The sequence below is a fragment of the Nansenia antarctica genome (assembly GCF_963989245.1).
Source record: "Nansenia antarctica genome assembly, chromosome: 7".
Taxonomy (NCBI): Eukaryota; Metazoa; Chordata; class Actinopteri; order Argentiniformes; family Microstomatidae; genus Nansenia; species Nansenia antarctica.
The window spans coordinates 47,681,625-47,701,315 of record NC_137677.1 but is presented as its reverse complement, the minus strand read 5'-3'; the positions used below and the strand labels follow the sequence as shown (position 1 = coordinate 47,701,315).

Here is a 19,691-nt window from a genome sequence, read left to right as displayed (position 1 = left end):
CTCTCACACAGTCAGCCACAGTGTGTGTGTGTGTGTGTGTGTGTGTGTGTGCGTGTCCACAGGTTTGGTCAGTGTGTGTGCTTCCCTGGGTTACGCTGAGCCCAGGTTCTCGAAGCCGCAGAACTTCCATCGTTTCTCCAGCGTGGCTCCGACGCCACTCAGCTCCTGTCTGAACATGTTGGGCAGACGCACCATCAGACGCTCCAACTCCCCCGCTGACACCTGGCCACGGAGAGAGAGAGAGAGATGGAGGGACAGAGACATGGAGGAAGAGATTTAGACAGAGAGAAGAGGGGGTGGAGAGATGGAGATGGATAGAGATGAAGGCAGGGACACAGTCCATTCAGTCATGCCCTGATTTTTTTTCGGAGAAAAAAAAAGAATGAATATAGCGATTTTTATTATCTGGAGTTGTCCTTTTCAGTCCATTCCTTTCTCTGTGCATGCACATTAGGCCCACTCATTCAGGCACTTTTCTCTTTTTCGGCCTAAAAGCCTGTGTGCATTAGTTTACCTTCGTATCCAGTCTCTGAATGTAGGACCACAGGTACTCAATGTTGGCGCCGAATGGATGGACATGGAGGAAGGTAGATATGATGCCTGCAGAGGGAGAGAGAGAGAGAGAGAGATGCCCGCCATTTTAGATCCAGCGCTCCAGCAGGGCTGGGCAGGGCAATCTGCATCTTGCCATCGTGCCGTGAAACAAATGCGTCCCGGCGTCCTCGTAAAAAACCCTGGTCCGAGCAGAAACAGCACTTGAGTTGATTACTTCTGAGAGGTCCTGCACAGGTACCCGCAGTCACAGGGAGGGAGAGAATATAGTGCCGTCCCCAAGGAACCCAGAGCCAATATTTATTTCCTTGATTTATATGGCGTAACAATGCCAATTACAGACCGACCTAATTCAATTCCCTCCGCTGGCCCACTCACATGGAACACTGCCACTGGAGGAGAGGGTGTGTGGGGGGACGTGTGTGTGTGTGTGCGCGTGTGTGTGTGTGTGTGTGTCCTTCAAGATGCCTGGGCTGGTTTTTAAATGAAAAGCAAAGCAGCTGTGGTGGTGGTTGCAGCAGCAGTAGCAGCAGCCGCAGCCTATAGCAGGCAGGGAGATAGAGAGCTCTGCCTTTCCTCTCCTTCACGTTGGGTTTCTGTGTGCACTGCTAAGAGAGATAAATGTGTTCCTGCCTGCTCTGCTCTGCTCTGCTCTGCTGTGTTTCTCTCCCACCTCCTGGCTCTGCTTTAGACAGAGCTCTCTCTACAGCACCAACGTGTGCTCGGCTTCCTAAAGGTGATTTGGGAGGATTGGCAGACGACTGCTGGTGCAATAATACAGGATGAAAATTCAAACGCAATAAATGGAAAAACAAAAGCAGGATAATACAATTAATTCCACTCCAGTTAATATAGAGGGGGGGAGACCTCTCCTCTCAATCCGAATCCGTCATTTTTGAGGAGCTCTGAGAGGAGAGAGAGAGAGAGAGAGCCGCGGGAGAATTAGGCAATTTGTGTTTTACAGTCAGTCTCTTTCTCTCCTTTCTCCTGGAACCGGTTTGGCTTTCTGGCGTTCTGGCTGAGAGCCTCCCCGTCTGTGTCTCTGTCCCCAGCGTCCCAAAATGGAGTGTGTTTCTGTGTGTGAACACAACGATGGCACTGCCGTGTGGAGCCAAGAGACGTGTGTGTGTGTGTGTGTGTGTGTGTGTGTGTGTGTGTGTGTGTGTGTGTGTGTGTGCGTGTGTGCGTGTGCGCGTGTGCGTGCGTGTTTGTGTGTGTGTGTGTGTGTGTGTGCGTGTGTGTGTATGTCTGTGTGTAGGGGATTAGTAATCGTGTGTGGCCAAGGCGAACAGAGCACCGCCTAACATGGTAGTCCACCCCCCACCCCCCACACCCCCCACCTCTTCACGATCCAAGATGATGACTGACAGGCCTGGAGACTTCCCTGCCCCCCATTAAACACACTACACATCTCCAGCGTGAGCAAGTGTGTTTGAGATGGAAATGGAGACCATGTGTGAATACACACGACATGGTTGGGGTCAATTGATGTATACATAGACTTATACAGTAGAGTGTAGGATAGCGGTGGTTTACCCAGGAGCAGAGCCTCTTTCTCTGATGTGAGGGCTCCTCTCATGGCTGTCTCACTCCTCCTCTCCCTGGTGTGGTACAGAGTAGCCACACACCCGTTCACTCCCTGTAGATACACACAAAACACACACACACACGTATCTTATTAGAAACAGATAAACACAGAATCAGCTGCTGTACTCACAAGAAGCAAAATTATAACAATGCTCATATGAATAACTATGCAAAGCACCAGTCGAGGCAGGGGGAGGCAGAAGTCACAGGAAGGGCTCATCCACCGAAATACACAATATCTGTATTCTTTATTTTAGTGGGGTTTGGTGTAAGACCTTTAAGCCATTCTGTACTGTGGGTCAGAACGTTTTCCAATCAGGTTTCCAGATTCAGGTTCCTCTCCAGGGCTATAAGAGATCATACCACTACACCAGTATACAGTCATGTGAAAAAATTAAAAAGTCAATATTTAGTTATTTTTAAAGAAATATGGACATATCAATATGTTATCATCTTTCAAACAATGTAAATAGATAGATAGATAAAGGTTATGTAAGTGAACCAAAACCAATGATAATTTAACTTTGTTACCATTATTTGACAAAAAAAAGAACCTACTGAGGAAAAGGTTAGGACCCCCTTTAACTGTCTTCCAGTCTCTGACATCGACTGGGAGAAGGTTTTTCCCACTCCTCTACAGCAGAATTCCTTCAGCTGTGTGATGTTTGAGGGGTGTCTTGCATGCACAGCCCATTTCAAATCACCCCACAGCATCTCAGTAGGATTAAGATCTGCAGAACTCTCCATTTCTTTCTTTTGAGCCATTCCTTGGTGGAGTTACTGGAATGTTTTGGGTCATTGTCATGTTGCATGGTTCACATCTGCTTCAGCTTAAATTTTTGGACAAATGGTGTCACATTTTCCTCAACCACCCTCTAATACAATAAAGAATTCATAGTAGATTCTATGATGGTGAGCTCGCCAGGCCCTGCTACAGCAAAGCAGCCCCAAACCATGACATTTCCACCGCCATGCTTCACCGTTGGTATGAGGTTCTTGTGCTCAAATGTTGTCTTTGTGCCAAACATTAGTCTTCTGTTACTGTGCCCAAATAACTTGGGATTCATCTGTCCAAACCACATTGTTCCAGAAGTCATGGTGTTTGTCTAAGTGTTTTCTGGCAAACTTTAGTCTTGCCCTGATGTTTTTTATTTTATTTTTTACAGCTAGGGTTTCTTCCTTGCACATTTCCCATGAAAATCAAACTTATGCAGTCTCTTTCTGATGGTAGATGCATGTACTTTGACATCAACTGTGGCAAGAGCTACCTGTAGGTCTAATCATTTGCTCCTGATGTGATGCACTTGATTCTAATTTTAGGCATTTTAAGTAGTAATAAATGTGGGGGGGTCCTAACTTTTTCCTCACCAGAAAATTGCATTTCTATTAATTACATATTAATTACATTTGACAAATCATTAAAAAATTGTTATCAATCATTTTAAAATAATTGTTTAGTTATATTACCTCCATCTCGCAATAGTTAAAATGAAGATCATATGTTGAAATATGTTGAAAAAGACAAAGGTCTTCATGGGGTGTCCTATCTTTTTCACATGACTGTAAATAGATATATAGCTATTCTCTAAGTACCGTGCTGAATGTATCTGTGTGTGTGTGTGTGTGTGTGTGTGTGTGTGTGTGTGTGTGTGTGTGTTTGTGTGTGTGTGTGTGTGTGTGTGTGTGTGTGTATGTATGTTATTTTTATCAGAAAGAGGAGAGTGGCTGATGGATCTAGTGGTAATATTCCTCAGGGGTTTTCTCCTGTCCATCTCACACCACTTCCCTGCCTTTCAGAGGCCATGTGACACAGATAAACATATACAGTATACACACACACACCCACACACACACACTAAACCATCTACATTCACCATGAACAACATCCGCCCACTAACCATAACCATTGCACATCATACAGTACATCCCCTAACCCTTAGAACCCTTAATACACATTGGCTCAAAGTGGTGCTCCACTGCACACAGACCCCAACGTAGTAATAATGAATAAATAACAATCCCTTCTGCCTCATTCATTAGCCATAGATACTGTGTACTGTTATTGTTTAACTTGGCTAGGTCTATAGAAAAGCACTCAGACTGTCGTGGGTACACAACATAGGTGTGTGTTTGTACTGTTGTGTTGGTATTGTATCAGTGGAGGCTGACAGAGGTAGACATGGGAAAGAGGGGCTCATTGTAATGCATGGAGCACGTGTTTGATACCATTCCATGCATTCCAATGAGCCCGTTCTCTGATCTCTACCTCCACCACCCTGTATTATATAGTGATGTGAGCCTGGGGCAGATTTACCTTCTCAGGGACGTCCCCATTGGTCCCCTCCACCGCATCCACGTGACTCAACAGCTGTAGGAAGACAGGGAGACCAGAGACCGTTGATCAACAGGAGGACATATATTACATACATTGCCCCTACCCTGGACACCTTCAAATCGGCCCTCAAAACCCATCTGTTCACCAAGGCCTTTGGCCCCTAGTTTAGTTTGTCATTGTCATTGTCTCTGTGTTTTCTGTTTTGTCTGTCTGACTGTGTTTCTGTAAATTTGTAAAGTGTCCTTGGGTTCCCTGAAAGGCGCTATATTAATCCAAGATATTATTATTATTATTATTATTATTATTACCTATATTATACCTATATTACAGGTAACAACAGGTAGAGGCGTTGTAGTTGTTTTATGTAGGATCTTTAGAGAACGCGAACACTTGCGTGCTCTGCTGGAGGTGGATACACTCTATTCATCCATCTGTTCACCCATCTGTGTTCCGTCTATCCTTCTGTATATCCATTTATCCATCTGCATATCCGTCTAACCTTCCGTATATCTATCTATCTATCCATCCATCCGTTAGCTGCTGATAGGAGAGCTGAAAACTACCCTCTTCTCTAGATACAGGATACTCTGTTCTGATGGTTGCATTATCCCAGTTCTGTTAACTACTGTTTACTGTACGCATTGTCCGATACAATCTGGAAAGCATTCAACCAACCTTGGTTGTATCATCGCTCTATCGATGAAAATGTACCTAAAAATCAATAGCAATTAATTCAGCTGAAAATGAAATGCCCTGTTGATATTGTGTTGAGCAAATATATAGTATCTTATCAGTTTTCTTAATGTGTTTGATAGAGAGAAAAAAAGTGTGTGTGGCCAAAATTGACAAACTGTGCAGTAACGTCAGAAATGCATCAGCAGGGGGTGGCACTGCTGGTCTCACTGGACCTGAGGGAAGGGATATGAGGCAGGACACACACACACACACACACGCTCACCCACACACACACACACACACACACACACCCACACACACACACACACCCACACACACACACACACACACACACACGCTCACCCACACACACACACACACACACACACACACACACACACGCTCACCCACACACACACACACACACACACACACACACACACACACACACACACCTTCCCTGCAGCTGCCTGTGCCCAGACCCATCATAAGAGGCTGAGTGGACAGTCTGGTGTTTGAACTGTTTGAGTCTGGCTAGCTGAGATGGGGGGGGCGGTGAGAGGGCTGCCACTGATGCAGCCATGTTGGGATCCTGCAGAGAGACGAGTGCTGTGATCTCAGGCAGGGGACTCTGTGTGTGTGTGTGTGTGTGTGTGTGTGTGTGTGTGTATGTCCACTGCGGGATAGTAGGAGAAAGAGAGAGTGGAAAATACTGCATTCAGATACAGCAATAGAAAGAGGCAGAGAAAGAGAGAGAGAGAGAACGAGAGAACGAGAGAGATAAGTGACAACTCTCACCTTCTCTCTCAGGGCGAGGACCTCTCCCTCCAGGTGCCTCGGCTCATCTCTGGCCTGTTCCAACTCAGCCTCCTTATTTCTCAGCTGCTCCTGCAGGCTCAACAGTTGCTGTGAAGAGACACACACACACACACACACACACACACACACACACACACACACACACACACACACAAAGCAGTAGTACACTTTTAGTGCTGTAAGCAACGCATTAAACAATGGTCCAGCCTGGTTTGCAGTGCTGTTATTTTCTGAGTCAGGTCGGAGGAAGGGGCTGTGATTGAGGTCGACAGGAGAGTCAGAATGAATCAGAATGATGCAGGGTCACTCTGTGTTAGTGCAACCAACTGGTGCAACTTGAGACAGGCTACATGTCTGGTCAATGAAATCACTGGGGCAAATGCAGTACCTGAGGCAAGCTGCGTGTCTCTATTGTGTGTGTGTGTGTGTGTGTGTGTGTGTGTGTGTGTGTGTGTGTGTGCTGTGCTGTGTGTGTGTGTGTGCGCGTGTGTGTACATACCTGCTGCATGTTATGCATGCTCTGCTGCAGCAGCTGAAGCTGGCTCTCCTGCGTGTGTGTCTGTTCGTCGTCAGGGCGGAAGGCCTTGCCCTGCTCCTTCCTCAGCAGCTCCACCTCGTTCCTGTAGGCGTCCAGCTGCCAGCGCAGCGAGTCGTTCTCCTCCCTCAGAGACGCCTGCGTCGGGACACACACCCCTGTAGCAGGGGAGGAGAGGAGAGGCGGGGGCAGTCAACACCACCCGTTGTCCATCATTGTGTGTGTGTGTTTTAACCACCTCCTGACAGTGTATACTAGAATCTAAAAAGGAGCTGTACAACATCGCTATCCTTTGAATTGAATTGGGTATTCGAATGGGCTGCAGCTGTAGAACAGGTTTTTTGAGAATCTTGGTCACTGTCGGCGCCGTAGTCTAAATATATATATCCTGCTGCTGCCTGACTGGATCGATGACTGCACGCTCTGACAACCTGTGAAAAATCACTGTGTGCGTGTGTGTGTGTGTGTGTGTGTGTGCCTGTGTGCGTGTATGTGCGTGCATGTGTGTGTGTGTGTGTGTGTGTGTGTGTGTGTGTGTGTGTGTGTGTGCGTGCCTGTGTGTATGCAATCCTGACAGGTCAGGAAGAATCACTAGCTCTCCGACTCTAGAATAATCTACACGACAGGAAAGGGCAGTGGAGTGTCATTTGTAAACTCACACACTCCCACAGTCGCTGTTGAAAAAACAGTGTATACTTGCAGACCTAACAGTAATAATTCAATCTGGCACAAAGAGAAAACACCATTCTGACCCACAGTCATCTACTATAGGCCAGCTTTAGACTGATGCAGGATTGAACGAAAACTACAGCTCCACCTTGCCTTCGCATAGGCTAGCTGAAATTCGAGCCATACTGCTTAAATCCAATCATCTCAGATCTAATAGCATACCAGTGCTTGCGAGGTCGACTGCAGGGGTTTGGGATTTGAGATCGGACATGATCTGGTACTGAGCATTAGCCCGTCCTACCGTTGTCCTCGATGCGTATCTTCTTGCAGGGGCTTTCGTCCGAGTCGTCGTCTGACATCTCCATCTCCTCCTCCCGCCGGATCCCCATGATCTCCTCGCTGTGGGCGTTCCGCAGCTCCTGTGACATCACAACCACAACACAAGGACCCCTCAGCACCGCTACTCCCACCTACAAGCTGATGCTAGTCTGAAAAAAAGGAGGTTTCAACCAAACTAGGGCCTAAAACAGGCTGTCACTGTCAATGAAAACATCTGTGTGAAAGAAAAAAGAACAGCTAAGACTGTCCCCCCAAATGTTTAATAAAGGTTAGGATGGGTTGGGGGGGGGGGGGGAGAATAATCTGATCTGTGGTGAAAAGCAACATCTTCATTGGGTCACATTTAGACTAGAGAGAGACAGGCTAGAGAGAGAGAGAGAGAGAGAGGAACATAGACATCACACACAACACTCGCATCTGCCCCTGATCCACTGATAGCCATAGAGTCTCAGCTGTCAGGATGTGTCTAATGCAACCGCTGTGAAATCTCCAAGCTCTGATAAAGTAAACATGCTTAGCGGTGCCTAAGTCGGAGCTTTGTTATCGTAAAGCACTCAAAAACTCCCCGCTACAGTTTTGTACCAGCAAGTACCGTGTGTTATCTCTCATCAATGACTCTTAGAAGACAGTGGGATCCAATGGGGTTTTGGGGGCGACATCTGATCTTACCATGGCTGTCATTGTATTCAAACAGTGATTTCATAAGAAATGTCACGGGGGGATGTTGCTAGTGACAGAGCTAATGTGCAGCATGTTTGCATACAGTTAGACTATGACAGTTCAGCCTGTGGAGGTAACTTCTGCTCTATTTGAACACTTACCAACCCTACTAACCCTTCAAATGTAGGGTTCTGTGATAAGGCTCTCTGAGTCCTTAGAGTGCACTTTACAGCATGTCACTTCTTACAAAGTACGGTAATATCTTACCTCAGGTTGCACAGTGAATTGAAATGGCATGATTCCTTTTCATTGACATGGACACAGAGTGTGTGGACAGAGTGCTTATGCATGATCATACTGGTCAACTCTAACCTTCGAACTTTGGCCCCTACAGATAGACACCATCAGCATAGAACAACAGGATTTGCATGGCAAATTTAGAATTTTGGGGCGAACTATGCCTTTAAGAATCAGTACATTTATACACTGTATTCCCATTCCCCAACATTTATTTTTAGCTGTGAGGAAAATAATATTACATATATTTCCCTCCTTTTTTGAATATTTCAGCAGCCCAGCCTTGTTATCCAGATTTGACACTTGGTGAATAATTGATCTGAGCCTTAACCCTGGAAGCCGCTGTTGCCATAGCACCGGCTCACACTTTCGAGGGAGGCGTCAGATCAGAAGTTACATCTGCGAGGGAGGGAAAATCTCTGCGGGCGAAGGAGAGAAGAAGAGAACACACAGATTCAGAGCATCTGGACGGTCTGGTTCTGCCTGTCGGCCTCTATCTGTGAGGGCCCAGTCGTCTACAGGACCACATGAAACAACAACATGAAACACAGTCTGGTCCGCTCATGTCAATCCGGGCTAGTGTGTCTGTCAGTGTCAACCTCTCTTCTCGGGACTCAAACATGACAAGGAAAAGGAGGAGGGGTGAAGGAGAGAGTACCAACCTCGCACTGCTTTCGCCAAATGTCTATGTTCTTGCGCTGTGCTTTTGAGAAATGGTCCCATGCCTTTTGTCTGGTAGCAGCGGTGAAAACAGCCGTGATCTGCTCGACTTTGGGTGAACAGGGGGGAGTCAAGACAAGACAAGCCGTTTATGTAGCGCTTGGTACCACTGTGGCACACACACCCACACACACACACACACACACACACCACACACACACACAGAGGAGACACCAGGGGGTACGCCACCAGGCCTGGGTTAATAGACCCAGTTAGTATGACCCACCTGAAGCATGGTGGTCTGCAGAGCAAAGCTTGGATATAGGCTTGCCACTGGATCTAGCAGTGGAGGCTGGTGGAGGCAGAAATGGGACGACGCGGCTCGTTGGAATACGTGGGACGGAATGAGGAATGGTATCAAACACGTGTGCCGCATTCCGTTCCATGCATTACAATGAGCCCGTCCTCCCATTTCTACCTCCACCAGCCTCTACTGGTATACAGAGCATGCTATAGGGTCCCATAGCTACCATTGATTTGCCTGGTTCTTTCCCACTGTTCACTGTTCTGTAGGGCCTAGAAGCCCACACCAGCCTGGGTTATTGGGTGTGTCCTGGTCTCTCATCTGCAGTGCTGTACAGTACTTACATATTATGACCTGCTGATTCAGTTTCTTCAGGACTGATAAAGGTAACATTCTACAGTGGGTGGAAAGTTCTGGACAGAGCTCTCTGCTTGGACGTTTGAGGTTACATGTTTTGAGGATATGGTAGGACTAGGTTATGTGGAAAGGCATTAGCCTTACATTGATAATTTACAGGTAGGGCCAGGAGTTTTCCCTGGCCAGGTGATTTGGTCCGAAAAACATCTGTATTTATAGCCCTTATGGGAATGTAATGTATTTCTAATGTGATAAGGTATTCATGTGACCATCGTCTCCACCTGTAGTAAAATGTTGCCTTAAATGTTTTGCTTTGTTCTGATTTCATACAGTCATATTCATCTTCAATAAACAAAGCAAGTTTTAAAAAATGATTCACTATTACAGTAAAGGTCGACTACAACCAAGCAAACATAAAAGCTAAACCCTTCCATTTGAACAATGTCTCTCTGGTGATATGGATATATTACTGGCCTTTTGTTTTATGGATTTTCATATAAAGGAACACCAGAGGACTTTGAAAAAAACTAAAACCAAAATACCACTCCCACTCATTTTGCATTAGACTAAAAATAAAATACGATCACCTCATTTGCTGCCTTTCATTGTAATTACATTGTCTACAATAGCTCAATATCCTCTGGTTAGAGCGTATTCCCTGTTCAGATCCATTGACACCATATATGGGAGCCTGCTGGAGAGATGTGGTACTGCGATGCTGGCCTACCTGTGAGTGAGGGGAGGGAGATCCCGTTCCTCTCCTGCAGGTAGGTCCAGACAGACAAGCCGACAGACCCCCAGGGCTCTGCACTGTACTTACCCAGCCAGAACCCTCTCTCTCTCTGGGCTCTGACTACCGACACCCTCCCTTACAGAGCTACTGCTGGGGCTGTGTGTGCCACAACTGGTCTGTGTTGGTATATTAAAATGTGGCGGCAGTGTATCTAGTAGTACCTCATCTAAATTAAGCTAAAACGGTAGTTACTGTAATAACACATGGCCGCAAATCTACTCCTTGTCACGGCATGCACGTGGTATTAGACCTGATCACATGACTGACGGAAGACTGTTGTCATAATATCATATTATATACATATATGTCATATCGAAAGGCATAATGCAATACAAATAGTGTGTGCAAAAAGACTAGCATATGCTGGCTGTGCACTGACTGCATGAGTGTGTCGGTGTATTACAGTAAGAGTCACAGGTAGGTGGTAGGTGACACTGTCTACTATAGGTGTCGTCAGTCACAGGTAGAGCACATCCAGTGAGTTTAGGTTAGGGTTGGCTAATGGCAGTAAGGTGATGTAGAGTAAGTGTGGCCTTACACTGGTTCAGTATGGTCAGCAGGGCGTTCTTGAAGGTCTCCTTGGCCAGCTCCATCTCCTCCTCGTGCTGGGCCTTCTCACCCATCAGCCGTCTCACATGGCTATTGGTCGACTGGATCATGGAGTAGAAGTGATTGGCTGATCGCCGGTTGACCTCGCCTCGCTCGATCCACGTGAACAGGACCGCGGTCGCTTCACTGAACTTATGGTCTTCTGTAAGGCAGGGGGTTAGGGAGGGGGGAGACGTGGGGGGAGGAGGAGGGGGAGGGGGGAGTTTAGGGTGAGGATACATCAATGTATAGCCCCCAAGGGTAAACGGACAAGGACCAGTCTCTTTGTCTTTCTCTCTCTCTCTCGCTCTCTCTCTCCTTCCACTCCTACTCCAAAAATACATTTACATGTTCTTTGAAATAATTGAGGCACACAAATGCTTCAGTGCACAACAGCAGAACAACGGGGAAGGATTAATCAAACACCGAGACTGTCTGAGGGCCCGTGGATCAGAACACAGGATGCCATTTGAGTTTGAATTGTCAGAATCTGGTAGTTCAGTTCTTGCCTCTGCAATTTCTGTCTCAGTGAGCCTCTGTGGAGTGTATTCTTCACATTTGAATAGCAATTGAAAGATAATTTTAAAATGTCACAGCACCACAGCCTATTGCAGAACAGAGAGTGAATTAGAAATAGTTTAATGAGCTCAATACCCACTGCAACACGACTTGCCGTTTGCCTGAAAACACTTTTCATCGCACAGTGAGACCTATTCATGCGCATCGGCATATTGCAACAGTTATGTTGAGTCATTGCTGGGCAAGACAATAAAAATAATAATGGAAAGATATTCCCTCTGCCTTTCCAATGATAAAATAATCAACAATTCTCTGTCTGTTCTTATGCTGGTTATTACTGGAAAGATGAAAAGTCTGACAACGTACATACGAGAGCAAGCAAAGAAACACATGCACACACACACACACGCACGCACACACACACACACACACACACACACACACACACACACACACACACACACACACACACACACACCACACACCACACACCACACAACACACACACACACACACACACACACACACACTCACGCACGCGCACACCCCTCAGTCAATTAGTCAGAAACGGTCACATTCTGTCATTATACAGTGAACTGATATGTGTGATTGGTTTCATTACCATGCCTTCATAGGGGCAGCTGTATTTGGAGAGAGAGAGAGAGAGAGAGAGAGAGAGTGAGTGAGAGAGAGAGAGTGAGAGAGAGAGAGAGAGAGAGAGAGAGAGAGAGAGAGAGTGAGAGAGAGAGAGAGAGAGACAGTGCAGTGCAGTGGTGATAGAGAGGCAGAGTAATGTGGTAATGAACACGATTAGAGTATTTACCCGCCTGACAATGTAAAAGCATTAACCAGAGGCTGTTTAAATGAATATCATTTCCTGAGAGCAGAGAGCTTCCAAACACCGCCCTGAACTGAACACAGGAGACAGGAGACATGAACACAGGGGGGGGGAGGAGGAAAATGTTTGCACAGACAGAACAGAAAGGGTTAAGAAGCAATAGGGAAGAGGATGCAAGACGGCACACATTTCCCACCAGTGTGAGACGAGGATATCTAGGAATGATGAGCTCCAGGGAATCAATGTCAGAGGAAGGAAGGAGGGGGATGCCTACTGGTGAGAACCCAGCTTGCTTTCCCATAGCCATGACACATCATATTATCACACGCTTCATGTGGGGAGCCAACAGAGGGAAAAGCCTCTGCCTCATCTAGAACGACGCTTATATCTACTGTGCGAATGTGTGTCTGCTGCCTCTGAGTCAAACTGCAGGAGGCTGTGGGAGAGAGGGAGGGAGGGAAGGAGGAAGGGAGGGACAGAGAGATAGAGAGGGGGGAGGGGGTGAGGGAAAGATGGAGAGAGAGAGAGAGAGAGAGGAGCGGAGTGTGCTCTGATTGCTGATGAGGTGAGGGGCGCAGTAGAGTCAAACCTCCCTGTCAGACTGAGGCACTCTTCTTCGGCACGGAAGAGGGGGATGAGAGGGATTCGGAGAGGCAGAGGAGTGACCTTCGCACACCTCCGCCACAAAACATCCCTCATGTCTCTCTCCTCTCCCTCTTCTCCTAGGGCTGTTTACTCTCTCTTTGTCTATTCCAGGAACAACATAACACAGAATGATGTAATATCAGCTTTCTGTCAGGGAGGATTGTGATTTGAAGATCCACACATTCGCTAAGCGATTGCTGAGGTTTAAGAGTATTCATAACTAATCTGTCATTATTTATCATGCTTGAGAGAAGATGTACAGCGTGGCTGGAACAGCATGAGCTGATTGAGGGTTTAGATCAATAACCAATTATCTGAGATGAGAAAAATAAAAAAAATTGACAATTGCATTCTGTTTACATCAAAGGAATTTGACATCAGAGGAATGTTTCACTGCTTTATGCGATACATTAGATTGGTCTCCTCAACTGTAAACCAGGACGAAGAATCAATAATGGTGGGTGTTACTGAAATGTTCATCATGAACATTATTATAGTATGTGTATGATGCAGCATCTTGAGCCACCACACAGCAGATTAAACACCACCATGTCCCATCTGCAGTGCATACACACACACACACACACACACACACACACACTCACACACACGCTCACACACACCACACACACGCTCACACACGCGCACACACACACACCACACACACACACACACACACACACACACACACACACACACACACACACACACACACACACACACTGTGAGGCAGCTGTGGGATGGGGTATGGGTTGACAGCTGGGGCACACACAGCTGGAGGTAGTGGAAGAGTAAGGGATGAAAAAAAGCTCAAATACAGTAGATAATGTCACCACAAAAGACATTCGGCCGACCCCACAAAATGGTTATTCCACCATCGGATCTGTCGACTAAATGTGAGCATTCTTATTGGTTCACTCACCCTTCAATTTCTCTGCCAGTAGTCCCGCCTCGTGCTCAGAGTAGTGCATGATGGGAGGTGGCGAGGGCGGTCGGAGAAAGTCTTCGTGGATTTTGCGTCGGTGTCTCTCCTCTCTGGCCCAGAGCCTCTGTTGGCATTCCCACTCATACAGGTCATCTCTGGCCTGGGCAAAGTCCACGTGAATCCTCCCTGAGTCCTTCTTATCAGTACTGGAGCCAATACGCATCCTGTAGCCTGTGGGAGGCATGCAGTAAGGGAGTTATACACACTGTAACAAACACATACATATATATTACCATAAAATCACACACACACACACACACACACACACACACACACACACACACACAAAAGATCATGAGCAAATCAAAAGGACAAATTCTACAATTCAACTATTCATAATGCAAAAATATTCAATCTTTCTCATACATATTCAGACCTGCAGTCAGTTGAGCTTTGGAATGCAAGGTCACCAGTTTGACTCTAGCTTCTAATGTTGCTTCTTTAGTCCATATTCACAATGAAAATGTTTTTTTAATAACCAGGTCAAGTCTGGTTCAAACCCATTTACCAGGCCCCCTTTCTTGAAGCGATAACTGATCTAACAAAATCGGATGGGGGAAAGCAAGCGTCCAAGTACATCACTTTTATTTGTTGTGATTTGTCAGTGATGTCAGGTTAGTAATGACCTCAGAGGGACAAGGAGAGATAGGAGTGTGAAGCTCACCAGAGAGGTAGAGAGCCTTGTCCAACATGAACTCTTCGATGTAGCGGATGTGACAGAAGTTCTTCTTGCTCTTGCGTATGGCGATGATCTCTCCACACTGGTCAAAGACCTCTCTGACGATCTCCTCGCTGGCATTCTCCGGCAACCCCCCAACGAACACCGTCTTACACCCCGGGGGGCGCTCTCGTGTGGAGGGAGGTGGCAGGTCTGGGACACAAACGAAAAAAGGGAAACCTTGGTGGAACTCCAATTTGAATAGTCCCTGGATGACGAACATACTTTAGAGTTTAGACGGAAGCTCCCCAATGTACTGATGACCTAGTATGATATCATAGATACTGTAGATAAGATTATCTATCACAGATAAGACAGACTAGTGCATCATCCAAAAACAACTGGAGAGGAGGGCTGTGTGACTTACTGGGGTTCTGTGGGAACAGGGTGCAGCTCTTGCAGTGAATGATCTCCTTGATGATGGGCATATCTGGGGGCACGGGGGGCGGGGGTACCAGGCTAATGCCCGCCATCATAGGGTTAATGGGCCCAATTAGACCCAGGCCCGGGTCAAACCCCTGGATACAGATGGAGTCTGAAGGAGGGAGGGATGAGAGGAGGAGGATACAGTAAAAAAAGAGAGGAGATAAAGAGATGAGCTCATCCAGACACGAAGGAGGCCGACCTGTCTCTATTGCTATCTGGAGGGAGGTAGTTGCCGAGATACAAAGGGAGGAAAAACAAATCATACTGTAGAAATGTCTCCATCACACAACAGGAAAAGACTGGTAAAACGAACAGATCAGCAGAAATACCCCGACTTGATAGATACAGCTCCTAGTCACACACACACACACACACACACACACACACACACACACACACGCACACACACACACACACACACACACACACACACACACACACACACACACACTGATCTACATTAGAACAGAAACCAATCTGAATGTGTCACACAAAGAGATGGGAAATCAGGGGAATGTGTCAGTGTTGAGGGGATATATGGATATATATTATAGACGGTACATGCAGAGTTGCACCCTGATAGATACAGTTGATAAAATCATCAATCAAGACTTCAGCTGTGACTTCAGACTTGATGATTGTCCAAGGTGAGTGTATGCAGACTGATGTGAGACTGATGGTCTGTGAAGCTGTCAGAGATGGGGAGAAGCCATTGCTCGATGTGAGGCATTGCAAAGAAATGTTGAATATTCTACGAGCCAGCTAAGAAAAGCTGCTGGCCTTAGATTTGTCTAAGAAAGCCTTGACGAGAAAGCAGCGATTCAAGATGATTTCCAATTCCTTGAGGCTCAAGGCGGAAAGTAACCACGGCGATCATCGCCCATAAATCTCCTGAGTCACAATCTTGTGTAATCGGAGATTCTGCAGATATCCTCTGAAAAACTCATTAAACTGTTCCCTGTGATGAGTCTAACAGGTAAATTACACGTCTCCAGGCCCAACATTCATCATCTGCTTATATGTTGTTATTCTTTTCCCCTCCGAGAAAAAGATTCAAGGCCTGTTCATTTCTCTGGCCCCGAGCTCTGCCAGAAAGGGAGGGAGTTCACGCTTTTATTTGTCATCTTTTCATTTCTGTTTTTCCTCTCCTTCCTGCTTCCCTCAGAGCCTCTACAGAGCCTTTGTCGCAGAGCGGACAATGCTGGATTTCCCCTCAGGAAACAGCTGTCTATAATTACCGTGAAGGTGAGAAGTCATCAATCAGAGAAACTTCAACTTCATAATCCCCCCCCCCCCCACACACACACACACACACACATCACCAACCCTGCTGTCCACTCTCTCTCAACCCGCTCTCCCTTCCTTTTTTCTCTCCCCTTCACCACCACCTTTATTCACTTTCTCTCTGGTTCTGTCTCTCCCTCCCTCTCTCTCTCTCTCCTTCCCTTTCACTGGACCTCTAATAGGCCCCACATTTCCCATCTCTCTGCTACCAGCTCATTAAGAATAGCCTAAGTGGATCTGTGGCAGAGTGGGAGACCTTTATGTCTATAGCGAGTCTGTTTGTCCTTCTGTCATGCAAAAACAAAAAAAAACATAAAAAATGCATGAGAAGTGGATGCATGTGGGATGCTCTTATGGCTGTGTTCTGCTGTAACCAAAGGCAGCATTGTGTATGGAACCTAGCGTTTAAGATCTCCCTCACCCACACCTAATGGCACTGTGAGTGGTGTGGCCCAGCGGTTACTTCATACCACATCTGAATCTGCCGAACTCTATCCTTAGGGAAGTCTATCCCTAACCAGGTAACTCTATCCCTAACCAGGTTCCAACTACAGGCGCTGTCCCGCATTTTTAGGGCAGTTGCCGTAATGTAGTATCACGTTCACCTAATACGCGCAGGCCAGGTCTCCAGTTCGAAACTGTGCAGAAACAATCTGTTAAAGAACTTCCTCTATAGTGGTCCTCTGTGACTCAGCTGGTAGAGCATGGCGCTACCAATGCTTAGGTTGTGGGTTCGATTCCCGCTGGGACCATATATACTGAATGAATGAATGAATGAATGAATGAATGAATGAATGGTCTTTATTGATATACTGAAAAATGTATGCACTCACTGTCAGTCGCTTTGGATAAAGCATCAGCTAAATGGCATATATATATATATATATATATATATATATATATATATATATATATATATATATATATATATATATATATATATATATATATATATATATATACACATGGTTCTATTTCAACACCAAGGTCATGCATAACCCATCAGGTCATCTGACTCAGTCACCATAGCGGGAGCACAGTGTAAAACTAACACATGGTGATACAGTTTTGTACTGGCTCTTGATGTGATCAGAAGGGAATAGACACTTTAGATTTAATAACACAGCAGCACACTTCGGGTAATTTTAGTGAACAGTCCAATTTGAGCAAGAATTTACCTGGTATTTACTGGTCATTATTTATTGACTGCCAAATTATGTTAACAACTTGTAATAACCTCGTTATTAAAACGGTGCTTGAATCCAAAGGAGAAAAAAAGGTAAAGTAGGCCTATTGGTTCATCTTTATTTAGCCACGCCAACCCTAACCCTATCTTTTACCATAACAACATCACTTAGTAATTACTATTTTATATTATTTTTAAGTGAATGCCTTAAATAATTGCTGAATAAATTGCACACTTAAGGTCGTACTGAATAAATCTTATGGAATTATAAAATCTTGTGGAATTATGGTCCAATACTTTCACTGTCTCCTCCAGATAACAATAGGTTATTTCAGTCTATTGTAACACCCAGCTATCCTGAGGTACGTAAATCCATGCATTCAGTAATTCAGGGCTTACACAAACTGAGACTCCAAATCTCCTTTTGTGCTCATTTAATAAATCCCACAATGCAGTTCCTACAATAACAACTCGAAACCAAAGGAAGTCTCTATATTTAGAGGGAGATCAACACAGTGCTCCACAAATCTCAAATTAAATCCTTAAATCTTACAAACAGTTTTGCAAATAGATTCAGAATTAAAATCAAACTGAAATGTTGCACTTGTACATTTAGAGCCAAGTGCTTTCATAATATACATTTCTATGACATATAGATAATATTGAAAAAAACTAAATGTTATCGCTAGTGAGATTCACAGAAACACTACACTCTTCAGAGGCTTGACCGTGAAATTGACTGACTGTGACTGACATTCCCATGTCCGTAGTGTGGTTTCATTTCTTATGGATTTGAATAACAAGGGAGAAATGAAACCTACATGTTTATCAGAACCAGATGCTGCGATATGTTTTGGAGTGTTTTTCCATCCCTGTCCATATTTGGTTTTATTATACACTCACCTCTTTATTAGGAACACCTGTGGACATCCATGGACGCAACCTGCCTTGTGTCAACAGTACAAGCTGGAGGAGGTGGTGTAATGGTGTGGGGAATGTTTTCTTGGCACTCTTTGGGCCTGTTAATACCAATCAATCATCGCTTGAACGCCACAGCCTATTTGAGTTTTGTTGCTGACCATTTTGCATCCCTTCACAATTTACCCATCTTCTAATGGCTACTTCCAGTATGATAATACACCATGTCACAAAGCATGATGCTATCATGTCATCATGGACCAGAACCTCATCGGAATGTTTCCAACAACTTGTGGAATCAATGCCACAAAGAATTGAGGCTGTTTTGAGAGAAAAAGCCCTACCCTGTATTAGTATAATGCTCCTAATAAAGTGTTTAGTGAGTGTAGTTTAATTGGTCTGGGACTGTGTTAGTCCGCAAACACTCAGGCTGCTTTATTGTGATTGGTGTGTGTGTGTGTGTGTGTGTGTCTGTGTGTCTGTGTGTGTGTGTGTGTGTGTGTGTGTGTGTTTGTGTGTGTGCGCGCGCATGTGTGCTTGCGAGTGTTTGTGCGAGTGCGCGTGTGTGTGTGTGTGTGTGTGTATGTGTGTGCCCTTGTGGGTGTTTGTGTGTGTGCACTTGCGGGTGTTTGTGTGTAGGTGCATGTGTGTGTGTGTGTGTGCTGCGCGTATTCGTGTGCACATTAATATGTGTGTCTGGGCATGAGGCCCAAAAGGCCTTACTAAGGGCTAGAGGCATTTTCACCAGCAAGAATCTATTAACCGAAGGCTCCCAGCAAGAGGCTAAGCATACTCGTCCTGAGACTCAACTATGAGTGATTTCTCAAACCACTCAAGATTTAAAGGAACCAAAATACACCATTCAAATGAATTCGCCTTCCATCTCTACTTATAACAATTCTATAAATATGCATGATATAAAATTTGCTCATGAATTTGAATCAGGGTCTAATTTCTCTCTGTCCTTGGTGGCTGTGCTATCATGATGGTAATTACAATAGG

At 45.5% G+C, this 19,691-nt stretch overlaps 1 protein-coding gene across 1 annotated transcript in view; it reads right to left on the bottom strand.

Moving 5' to 3' along the window:
* Positions 1–19,691, bottom strand: part of enox1 (ecto-NOX disulfide-thiol exchanger 1) — a 21,066-nt gene continuing 1,375 nt past the window's right edge. Inside the window, exons 3-14 of the mRNA XM_080535543.1 lie at positions 15,243–15,410; positions 14,822–15,028; positions 14,095–14,328; positions 11,121–11,333; positions 9,131–9,237; positions 7,474–7,591; positions 6,468–6,661; positions 5,948–6,055; positions 4,454–4,507; positions 2,089–2,191; positions 515–600; positions 1–222 (exon numbers count right to left, since the gene is read on the bottom strand). Coding sequence (XP_080391669.1) covers positions 91–222; positions 515–600; positions 2,089–2,191; positions 4,454–4,507; positions 5,948–6,055; positions 6,468–6,661; positions 7,474–7,591; positions 9,131–9,237; positions 11,121–11,333; positions 14,095–14,328; positions 14,822–15,028; positions 15,243–15,410 — 1,724 coding nt within the window. The 3' untranslated portion in view covers positions 1–90. The remainder of the gene's footprint in view (positions 223–514; positions 601–2,088; positions 2,192–4,453; positions 4,508–5,947; positions 6,056–6,467; positions 6,662–7,473; positions 7,592–9,130; positions 9,238–11,120; positions 11,334–14,094; positions 14,329–14,821; positions 15,029–15,242; positions 15,411–19,691) is intronic.